General features: G+C 40.1%; 1 protein-coding gene across 1 annotated transcript in view; it reads right to left on the bottom strand.

Moving 5' to 3' along the window:
• trabd2a (TraB domain containing 2A) overlaps positions 1-1,253 on the bottom strand; it is a 51,913-nt gene extending 50,660 nt beyond the window's left edge. Inside the window, exon 1 of the mRNA XM_063888870.1 lies at positions 596-1,253. Coding sequence (XP_063744940.1) covers positions 596-700 — 105 coding nt within the window. The 5' untranslated portion in view covers positions 701-1,253. The remainder of the gene's footprint in view (positions 1-595) is intronic.
• Between the last annotated feature and the right edge of the window lie 11,273 nt (positions 1,254-12,526).

The following is a 12,526-nucleotide window of genomic DNA, read 5'->3' on the forward strand; positions in this document are numbered from 1 at the left end:
TTTCCTAAATACACACATCTACATTGTGTAACAAACTGCCTGTTACTAAAAGTCAATACACAAAATGACTGCTGGATAGATAAACATATAATCAATTACTAATCATTTTGATATCTATTTGAGATTCTTTAGTTCTTGGTTAGTTCAAAACTTTTAATTTGCAGACACTTTTGGGACACATTTATGAAATACGACTTTAAATAAGGATTTGAAGTAGTACGGTATAAGAAGTAGCTAAACCAATATTAGAAGACAACTAGTTACAGTTTAAAAATAAATAGACAAGACTGATTTGTCCAAAACAAAGAGGTAACAGGGTTCACAAATTCTAAGTAAACCACAAGATGTGCAAATTAGCGATGTCTTGTTGCACCAAATATTTGGTCCCTGGTGTAATGATTAAAAATGATGTCAAACAAAAAAAGAAAGTTGAACTTTATGGCTCCTTAACTGACACCTTACACTGTGGAATAAAATATAGCGTGGCATTTTCTGAGAGGTCAAGAAAATAAAGTGCATTAAAGCTACTTTAGCAACATCTAAACATTGCAATTACTCATGTATTGTATTTTCGCTTAAATCATAAATCACTTACTTTCTTGTTCAGCTCGCAGTTGGCGGAGTCCTTCAACCTCCAGTGGTCTGCCCGGACAAGCAGTATCACACAGGACTGAATGAATGCGCCCAGAGTGCCCCGCATCGTAGCTCTCTCCAAAGCGTGCACGGTGGCTTGTGTTCGCTTCACAACGTGTTGCAGCAACTATTCTCTCCTTCTACATCCACAGCTCCGGCTCCATGCGGTCGAGTAAAACGAGCTGACAAGTATCCGACAGACCGCCGGACAGAGTCATGCTGGCCTGAGCCCTGGACATGGAAGCGCTGCTGTTGCTGCTGCTGCTGTTTCACGTGTGTTGGAGAGAGAGCAATAGAGAGGTGGTCATTTGGAGTTTACGCAGGGTCACCCTCTCTCACTGCCGGTAACACTGCGCTCTCCACGCCTCATTCTCTTTCACTTCCTCCTGTGTTTTGCAAAGTTTGCGCAAGTTTATCCAAAAGTGGTCCAGCCAACAGGTCCACGCACGTGTCACCTGAAACCAAAATATAGATTTAAAGTTGTTTTAGTTGATGAAGATGAGCCTGCATGGTGTGAATGGGCAAACTGCACCGTCGGGTTGCACTTTAAAACCCCCTAACTTCTCTGCACACTGCTCTGTCTGTCTGCCAAGTCCTCTCTCCCCCTCTCTTACGCGTGTGTGAGCATCTCTGTCGGGCGACTCCACTTTACCTACCCCCTGTTGACTGCATATACCCCTCGCTCCATCTTTGTCGTCCTCTCTCTCTCTCCCCCTTACACACACACACACGCACACGCACACACACACACACACACACACACACACACACACACACACACACACACACACACACACACACACACACACACAAGTAATCTGATTAAACATCACCCCGCCTGAGACACGTAAAGTCTCCTGCATTGACTTGATTCATATCAATAAACAAGGTGTGCAGACCTTTATTAGCACAATAACTCAAATACACAGGTATATTGTATCAATATACTCACTTATTGCCTTATTTGTATCCCTAGTTTTAACTCTCAGTATTTTATCTAGAGTTTCAGACTGGTCTCTTTTGTCAGCCAATGAGCTGCCTAGGCCTACGGGCAATCAGGGGTGCCAGTGGAGATCCCGGGGATAGATTAGTGTTAATGCCTGACAAACTGGAGGCATTAACATGAGAAAACCCACAATAACAGCGCTTTACTCTGCGTTACATCACAGCACAGACTTAGAGGCCACAGAACTCCACCTTTAATGGAGCTCAGCAGACTTCTTGCGGGACAAGGCCACTCTTGCATAGGTTAACAAAATCCCCGTACATTTGTAAGGAAGCATATAGGCGGCCGTCAGGGAAAATCATTAAAAATGCACTGTTGATTTATATGGAAAATGTGTTTCTTGCCATTAAAAGACTAAATACATGTATATAAAACATCAACAAGTATAATTCTAATGATGTATGATGCTGTTAGTATGTTCTAAAACGTATTTTATTGTCACGTGTTGTGTTTTAAATTCATAGCCGGAAACCAGTAGGCTACAGGACAAAATAAGGAATTAAAACTCAATTCTGAAAGAAAGAAACTAATCTTGTAAAACCAGTCCGAAATATATGTAAATAACTTAATTTCGTGGATGATATTGTATCAGAAAGCTTGCTGAACACTTTTTGATGAGGGTTATTTTTAACATATACAATAACATTTCAGATTGTAGGCTTCTCACGTAAACTTTGCAGCTGGTTTGTAGCATGAGGCAGATCTATGCGCTCTGGTTCTACGTTCCGCACCGTCAAACTCCTGGTTCACACCGGGGCAGCTGTTAGTGTTGTCAGACGTCTGAGTAAATACAACACGTTTTGTTGACGTAAAGACCGACTCAGGGCTTCATTCTGCAGACAAATAAACACGCTGGAAAAAATCACGATGAGGCCGGGGTGAGTGGCAAGACAGAAATATGCATTTATAGACGATCTCAGGGCTATTAAAGTATTCAGTATTAGACCTATGATAAGTGGAGGACACAATTTACTCTTTAACATTAGACAGAAAATATAAACGAGGAATAAATATACGTTGGACTATGTATTACAACACAGGAGCATGCATATGTTATGTTCAGGTGTAGGCTTGGGACCCATGACTTTAATTGGGCCCGTCAGAGCTCCCCCTAGCGGACAACCATTATTTTACCCAGCTGTGCTTTACTTCTCTGATATGTCCAACTTTAAAGCCGTAACTACTCTGCACTTTGTCTACATTGCACCGGGTTCAGCCATGTCATTAAGTGGCACTTTGAACACTTAGGATAAAAGAGGAGGCATAAAGATGATTGTGAGCATGGAGAGAACAAAGACAAAACACACAAAGGGGGGGAAGTATAGTTCTACTCTTGCTTCTCTTTCCAGACGATCTAACTGCCAGAGTCTGTATCTTTAAAACTAATACAAATATTGGTGTCCAGATTTCAAATTAAAGCATACTACTGCACATGCAAGGCTTTTCCTTTTGATAGATAGTTCAGGGGAAATGTGTAGAAATCAGACAACAGATGGAGGAACAGTGATTTTGTCTAATCAGGTGGACTGAACAAGGAACTAAAACACAGACTTCTCAAAATTACTTCTGGCACAAGGTAATTTATCCAAGCTGTAGCTAAATAACAATAAAGGGGCAAACATAGTGTGAGAGCTGTGTGTGTGTGTGTGTGTGTGTGTGTGTGTGTGTGTGTGTGTGTGTGTGTGTGTGTGTGTGTGTGTGCGTGTTCGTCTTTGTTGTACATCTGTAGAAAGGTAAAAAGAACACCTGCAGCTGTTTCCTCTTTACTGTCCAAAAAGGTTGAGAGGTGTGTGTGTGTGTGTGTGTGTGTGTGTGAACACACCTGTTCTTTATTTTCATTATCTCCCCTCTTAGCCCACAGAGGTTATTCTATATAAATACTCCAAAATACCTCATCCTCTCTCTGTGAAGCATTACTTGTGACTGAGGTAAGACCTGTAAACTGAGACCGCATATTTCAGCTCTTCACAACAAAAAAAACAAAACAAGGGATCAGGATGAAGTCTGGGATCAGCAAGCCAATAAGCAGCGCATCACAATGTCCAACAGCAGAGCAAAATGCCTCTTATAGCTTCTAACACATAAAAGGGGGGATATAAGTAAACAATGACCTTATCATCCGATTTTATTTCAAACAGCTGAAGCAAAAAGTCCGCATTTTTGATGTTTTATTATGCATTTCCTTATTTGTCTACATTTTATTTTTGACTGAATTCTACATTTTCTGGGCTGTTCATATGGTCTATAATGAAACCTGTAAAAAAAAAAAGAGCAAAATTAAGAGTGATCCGCAATTCACTCAAGCATTTGAATCCCTTTCTATTACACCATAAAAGGGAGGTCTGTTTGAAGCCTGTTATGGACTTCAGTGACCCCTGTCAATACTGATACTACAGCACATCTGTACATTTCCACTTTAAAGCAGCGCTGTTTGTGAAGATCAAACAGTGCTGCGGTCTTCTGAGGGCTACTAAGCAAACATCTGATTCTGCCTCTTTAGAGAGATCTTCAAACGGATTTCAAAATATGGAAATGGCTACATATTTTTCATTTTATAAAGATTGGGATGTATTTGATCCTGTCAGGTGACCCACCATGTCCGTCTTTTAGGAATTGTAAAACGATGACATTCTGACAAATATCTACCCTTTTTTTTCTCATAGTTCGTAAAACAACCCTGATCTTTGATTGATTAAGCCCAGGAAACATGTCTGTATGCAAGTGCTCCCATATCTATAGTTTACAGTAAGCACTCTAAGTTTACATTTTCCTGAAGGTTTTATAATCCTGAAAATGGGCAACAGAAGAGATGACTGTCAGTAAGCAGAGTGCTGCACAGATGCATTCATTCATTTTACACATGAGAAAAGAAGAGAAGCGCACAGAAAGCTATGTAAGCCTTCCAGTAAGAGTTCATATGACTCAGTCCATTTACCGATGGTCAGTCATATCGACCAAAGTCTACTCCTTTTACACCCCATTAAACTCTGATTGAAAAGACCTGGCACTAGTATCTGCAATTCTTTTTGCATGTGTGTGTGTGTGTCCATGTGCTGTGTGTCTCACTGTGCTTGGACGTTGCAGACTGTCTGTATGCTTGCTTTGGTGAAGGGTTCAAGATTATTCAAGTGATGCCAAGCCAAGTGAGACTGCTATAGGGAAATGAAGGCATGAAAAGGTGCAATTTTTGTAAGTCACATGTTTATAATTATTCTTAATACTTTTATTGTTCATGTTATGTCGACATGTGTTGTTATTCTTAAGTAGCCTATTACTAGTCTTAGCTGCTCAGAGGAATCGTTAGATTTTTTAAAGTTGGGTTTTATGAGATAGTTCTCTGTATTCAGATTAATACCTATAGTTATTTGCAGTAAGCACAAGGCCAGTTTCTAGAAGCTGGCAGTAGTTACCACAAGAAAGCAAAATAATATACCTTTGCTGACACTGACGGCAGAAAAAGGACCAAGATAAGAAACCAATATCAGTTTATGTGTACGCTATATTTAGAATCTACCCTTTACTGTTAGCGCTGTCTAAGCCACTAGATATCTTTAACAAAAACTGTAAATGGGAATTGGGAATTGTCTTCCTGTACTGTTTTTGTTATTGTGGGACTTTGAATCTTAACTCACCCTTAAATATCATAGAAAACTAGCTAATCAGGGAGAACTGCAACTTCCCCGGCCTGCAAATTGAAGTTATTGTTTTTGTAATAGGAGTCTAGTGGCTTTGAAGGCATGGATAATGGCTTCAGTTCCAAGTTGTTAATGTCCAAACCATCCCATATACAGTCAGCTACAGGTTAGCTTATCCTAACTTGGACTGGAAGCAAGATCAAATGGTTGCATAGCTCTAACTAGACTGTCTGATGTCTCATGAATAATGTCTTTCATCAGGAAGCTTCCTGCCGACAAACGGTTTGGTATCTTTCTCAACCGAGCTTCCCTGTATGGAATGTGTTAAACAGACACATCTTGATTTCTGTAATCTCAAAATAGAGGATTTACTTAAACTTCCTGTTTCCACATGAAGCGTGGCGTCAAATCTATTGGGGCGATTTTAAAATGCTGATGTGGATTTCCAATGTCAATTTACCAGCATCACTAGCAGACTCTTTCCCAAACAAAAAGGAGATGTGACCTTTGAAAAGATCATTTGACTCCACCACTGATCTAAATGCTGTTTTTATACCACTTACAGTAACCCAATGCATTGTAATCTGTGACTTCCCAACACAAGCAAACAGACCTTCAAGATAACTCAGCGTAATACACCGGACCTTCTACTTTTAGACGGGGGATACAAACCACATGATTGCTGTTTTTCATATTCACAACACATTCACTTCCCCGGGTTCTCGTAAACATATATGGTTTCCGATTTCAAAAACAAACATGACATTAACTCCAAACGACATCTACACCAGAAAAGGCACGACTGCACGGTAAGTTGTGATGGAAGTGGTTTGTGTGAGTGAGCCTTTAGTCACAGCATCAAAGCAAAAATGGTGTTCATGGTTAAAAGCATTTACTGGAATCCAGGGTGTCCTGGCGGCTCTGTGGGCAGACACACATACCGCCACGTATAGAGGATCCAAAGGTCTGCCCCCAGCTCATGTGTTTCATTACAACCCTCCTCCCCCTACTCCCAACCTCATGTCCCCCCCCTCTTTATTAGGAAACATCTTTCTCAAGTGTCATTGATTGGTCTACAAGGAAATTCCACATCGTAATGATAATAAATACAAAAGTGTGGGGGAATGACCAATAAGAAAGACAATTTCATCTTCAACTACTGTAGCATTTAATCTTGGGAAATGTTTTCAAGAACTTGGCAGTTTAAGTCGTTGTACTGTGGTAATATCGTGTAACGTTTTTTAAAGTCTTTTGGTTTGCCAATAATTTCTTTTTCATCTGCAGTTATTTGTGTGCTCTGAATACTCTGTGGGAGACTGAGTCTGAGTCATGTAAGACCATGAGCTGAGGTTCGTGAGTGGACCTTAGTTAGAGGAAAACGTGTGGTCACTCAGATTTATCTTTTTAACACAAAGTCATTCAAATATAATCAATGTTTTTCCCCGCCCTTTTTCATATTGGTCCACATTAGCAGTGTCAGTAAATATGTCGGCCAACAAGTATCAAGAAAGGTGAAAAGAGTAATGTCAGAGAATATGTTTGAGGTGATTCTAAATAGATGATAGACCAGAGAGCATGGCCAAATGATCAGTTATAGGTTTCAATAACTACATTAATCCTTATTAAAAGTGTTAGCATAGGTCTTTAAGGAATCAGTGATAATTCAATGAAGTGTGTAAATATTTGCGTAGTGTGTTAATTCTTAGTTGGATCTGCTTGGATACATATTGATTTTTGATCCTATGAAGACAGTGGGATTCAAAGGTTTAACAAAAGTTAAATTCCCCATTTAAAACCAATTATATTATATTTCATTCAGTTCCAAAATGATGTCCTGTGAAGGAAAGATGAGAAATGCCCAAACAATATAAAAAAAACGTTCTGTGCGTGTTGCAACATTTCCCTAGTCTCATGAGATTCAAGGAAGCCGTGAACATCAAAACAACGGTGTTTCTCAGTCCCTTTTTACACACTATGACATGCATATAGTCTTGCATGATTTACTGAAACTAAAAGCAGTTGAAATCTATGCTGTTTCTTTTCCAGAAAGCCTCTCCAGTTGAGGTCAAAAGTTTATCCTGAGTGGTTTATTGCTCACAGCCAGTGTTAGGTAAAGAAAAATAATAATTATCCTTCCTACTATTATCATTCCAACTCCACCCTCGACTTCCAGTTTGTTCTGAAAAGGCTCTCTCTCTTTCTCTCTGATGTGCGGTGTGTCTGTGTACAGATCATTGGGTTTCATGATGGCATGCTTGATGTATGAGATATCCGTCACTGCCAGAGGCTTAAACGTGCTTAAAACTAAACAAGTTTTGCACCATTTATAAAATAAATATGTAAAAGTCGTCTGTTCGGATATTGGTTCTGACTTTGATCTGCGTGTATTATTACAGTAATTAGAAGTGAGCCAAATCAAGGGCTAAATGTCCTCATCATGCATTTATAATCTGTTTAGCGTGATCATTTCATCTCTGCACTGTATTATAAATAGTAAGCAATACACAGTACAATCAAATTGAGCAGCCATCACTTCCTACCCCCTAGTCAAATTCAACAAACCAACACATCTTTGAAACATAAGAATTCACGCAAAGTAAATGTTTCAGAGCTGGTTTTGTCCATACAAACACAATTATCATGCCTGTCACTGAAAACGAATGGCCCGACAGTATGTGACTCTGGGGGAGGGGGCTGTATGTGTGAACAGAAATGGAAGCTTCATTAATGACTCACTCAGGGCTGTCATGAGCCTATAAATCAGCTGCAGGAGCTGCTGTGAAGCATCGCTGAGTTTCTCCTGTCTCATCTCTATGCTTCACCTCTATAGACACCTGTCCACAGTAAGAACATGACTAAATTCACTTTTGCACTCTTTTTTTTCCCGATGAAGCTTGATCTTCATCACACCAGAATATCACTAGGGACGGGCAGTGTGATAAAGCCAAAATGAGAGATAGATAGAGAGGATGAGAGAAGAAGAGAAAGGGAAAGGATGAAGGAGTGTGAAGGAATGCAGCTGTTCAAACAGCTCTTTGATTTAGTGGTCACGGCGCCCCGTGTGACTCACTGTGGCTCAAACAGCGTGGCGATCACTCAGACATTCGTCCCTCTGGTCCGGTGGTTTTTCTGCTCTCTTTTGTTGGGTTCTGTCTGTGTGTGTCTGAAAGAGAAAGAGAGTAACCTGTTAAAGATGTGAATTAAAGCTGCCCTGAGGATTGTTCTTGATAATAAAAAAAAGCTTTTGTTAAAAGAAGCATTTTTGAAGATTCTCATTTAAGATATGTCAGATCACTGTCCATAGCCAAATTATGTCAAGTGATTTCTCTACAGTAAGTCCCACTTATGAAAGTTATGCACTATCTATATACTTGCAGTAATCCAAATTGGCTGTCTTCAGCGACTTTCACTGGAAAAAAAGTTTTTATTAGTCAATGTTGTTACAAAGCAAACAGATTTAGCTTTTGCCGCTTAATAAAAGCATTCAACAGGCAAAACACGAGTGACTTCAACGATGAGGTATTCACAGTGGCTTGAGACTGACCTGCTATTGTTAGAGTGATCAATGCACCAAGTCAGGAGCAGCAGTAAGTGTTTAAATTACCCTTTCCACTTGTCTGTGTGTCACAGACAATACTTTTGGCTATATTTTCATGTTAGGTCTGCTCATTAGCAGAAAAATAATAATAATCTAGATTTACAATCATTAAGTAAGCTTTCTGTGTGTCTCGGAGGACAGAAGGTAAAAAGGAGAAACAAAAACATGCGAGGCTGAACAATTAAACTAAATCATGACCCCAGAGGTTGTACAAAAGAGAAAAACACTTTCCTGATGAATGTTATAATAATAAAGTCACTTATTCTGATGGTGCAGTACATTCAAATCAGTATAGTATGGTATCCAACATGGCGGCAAGCATGAGAATCTGGCTGAAATGTCAGCCCTCATGTAGGAAACAAAATCTGATCCGTTCTTTTGGTGACCCCAGTAACCTATCACTCAATGAGAGGCGTTTTAACAGCATAACAAGCCTGGGAGGAGGCCAAAAACTGCCAGGAATAAATAAATCTTCATGTCAGATGAAAGACATTTGTGTCTCAGAAAAAAAATCACAACCCTGCTAGGCCTGCATGTAAGCCTTTTTACAAACGCGGCTGTCAGTCAAACTGCTCCCCTGGAACTCTGCTTGGTTCTCCTCGCTCGGAGGGGTCAATACAATCCAAAGAGCCACTCTGCCTTCCTTTCACTCTCTCTCTCTGTGTCAACAGGCTGAGCATGAGGTTTCAGTTTCGCCGGTGCACTTCTCACCTGCCTCTCATTGAAGTCGTGCCAAAAATGATCATGTAAAAGTGGAGAGGTTGCCTGTGTGTTGGCTGGCGGTGAAAGTGCTCTGTGTGTATGCATGTAGGGTGTGTTTGTGCTTTTTTGTGTGCACGTGCGTGTTAAAACCTCAGGTCAGGTATCCGCTGGGCTCGGAACCAAAGTGCTGAAACACCACCTGATCTGTAAGTCTGATTGTGTGTGCGCGATGGAGTGTGTGCATCAATGAGAGCCTTGTGTTATCAGGCCTCCTCCACCAGTGTGATTGAAATGGAAATTGAAAGTGTCATAAAGCCCATATTGTCAGCCAGACGTTAAGTTATGAAGAAATAATAACAGGCTCTTTCATTAGGGAAATGACAACTCTCGTTTGCTCTGATTTTCCTCCCAGTGGAATGCTTCCGTAATTACTTCAATATTGAGAGTCGAGAAAAAAACATCTGGGATTAATGACAACATTTTCTTTGAATATTAAAAACAATGTACTGACTCTTAGTAGGACCAACAATGTTCTGTAAAATGGGTGTACTGTATATGTTGTCGCACCTTTAGCATTGCCTCTTAGCTGACTTAGCTGAAGGTGTCAACCGTTCCTTCCAATACAAACACATCCAAGCCAAATTCTCATAAATATGGACATTGTACAACATGTATATTCCAAAAAGTTCCATCTATACAAAGGCTGGTTGTGTAAGATTGATTAATGTCTACGGCTGTTACATTTGAGGGAGTGTCTTACCAAAGTGGAATGATAATGAATCAGACATCATGTGGTCATGTTTCATGTAACAGAAGGATAATTGAGGGCTTTTGTCTGGACCACACCAGTAGAATTGTGTCACTCCTGCTGGTTGTCCACCCCTATTCATAAATATGACTCACTGTCTGCCTTGTGACGTTATTTTAGTTTCTTGTAGATTTTCCCAGTAAATGTTCTTCTCTTCTGATTGTTTTAATCCTGATGACAACATGGAGAAATCTGGAGATAGAACGTACAGCAAATATTTGTCAAATCAGAGGTACGCGCTTGTCATCGAGAGGTTATATGGACATTTATCAGTTCCCAGATAAGACAAGACAGACAAATATCACCTATTAAAGGGGTCCCGTTATGCTCATTTGCAGGTTCATATTACTACTGTGACATGTTTTAATGTTTAATAAGTGCTTTATTTTTCTCATACTGCCTGTGCTGTAGCATCTTTTTCCCCCCTCTGTCTCAAACCAAGGGCCAGTCTGCTCTGATTGGTTAGCTGGCCGTCTCTGGTCAACCGCTAAGAGATGTTCTGGCCTGCGCTATCCAAGTGTTACGGAAGTAAACAAAGGGCTCAAATCGAGGCCTTTCAGATGGGGTGTGAGTGTGTGGGAGGGAAAGTTTATGTCATTTAAAATGTTAATTTCAATACAAACTACTTGCTAATAATGTAGGCAATAGTTGAATTAAACGAGGGCAGCAACTAACAATTAATAATCCATAATCCAAGTATCTCTCAAAGTCCTGCAGCAGGAAATAAAGATTTCCAATGAATAATTGTCCTTCAGGGAATAGTCCTGTTTGAAGTATCCCACTGATGTGCAAACAGTTACAAACAGTCAAAGTAAACAGTGGATAACATGATTGTTATCGTCTAAACCCTGTGTCATCTGATTTTAAGACCTAACTACAATAAAATTAACCATCAGCACACATGACTTGACCCTGGAATTGATATCAAAAGACTAGTCTGTAACTACCGGCCCCATCTTTGAGCCAAACCCATAGTGATGGAAGTGAGTGAGAAACTGGAGAAGTGTATTTTTATTGACTCTGGACCTCTGCCTGTGACATGTCAGGAAGAAGCTCCCAGCGGCTGAGGTGAGAGAGGGAAAAAGAAGCTCCCAGGAATGAAGAATGGGACATTGATACAGGGAAGTTCCTGTGTCCAAGCCTCAAGGGGCTTCCAGACTTCATTTCCCAGGCAGGGGACGTGCTTGTGTGCAGATTCAATTCTTAAGCGAAGATGATACTGAAAATCTGAATTCACCAAACATAGCTCAAACAGAGAAATGACACAACAGTAGCACATTGGCAAGTGTTGGTTATAGCATCTACACCAATGATAGGATTTTGGGTAAGGAAGCCTATAGGGAACACTGTAACTTAAAGAATAAGCATATCACGGTTTAACTTAATTAAAGGCTTTAATTTGCATTTTTATTGATGATTTGAAACCTAGAGATTTGTGTATTTCACAAACGTACCTGCTTCCACATACTGTAGCCTACCTGTTTTCGTCCTGATCACTTTTTGGATGTGTGGATGGATCTCCATCAATAGGCCATGGCAACGGGAGTTGGTTCAGTGACGCTTACCTGCATTATGAAAAAAAGAAGCTTTGCCATGCATTTCGGGGCTGGGGGAAATAAGTGTAGAACATTGACATGTTAGAAAATAGTTGCCAATTTACACATCCAGCTGTTATGTAAAAATACTAATCTTTATTTTAAATCATGTAACTAGACACACACCGAACACAAGACCAAAGAAAGTTATCTTTTACCTCTGCTTTTGGTCTCTACCAACTCATAACATAAATGTTGAACTTTAGCAGCTAAAGGGCCAATCTATGTTCCCTAGCTAGATGCTAACTGTCTGCAGTTCAGGGATAAACCAGTAGTCCTGTTATTTTTTGTAAAGCTTTTTCACTGAAACAGGGGCTAGAAACAAAACAAAGTAATGAGATAAAACAGTAAGCTTTGTTTTCAATCTAGGTAGCAAGAGGGCGGCCATCTTTGTTTGCAAAGCTGTCTGCTACATGATATGGGAAAATTAAGGCCATCAAGCATTGTGCAACCTAAACATGAAGACGGGACCGCTTTTGTTTCCCCTGGAAGATAACCCCAGTTCCCAAAGAGTATCACTGTAAGTTATTTGCAGTTGGTTAAGGAGAT

Source organism: Eleginops maclovinus, chromosome 8 (assembly GCF_036324505.1).
Source record: "Eleginops maclovinus isolate JMC-PN-2008 ecotype Puerto Natales chromosome 8, JC_Emac_rtc_rv5, whole genome shotgun sequence".
Classification (NCBI taxonomy): Eukaryota; Metazoa; Chordata; class Actinopteri; order Perciformes; family Eleginopidae; genus Eleginops; species Eleginops maclovinus.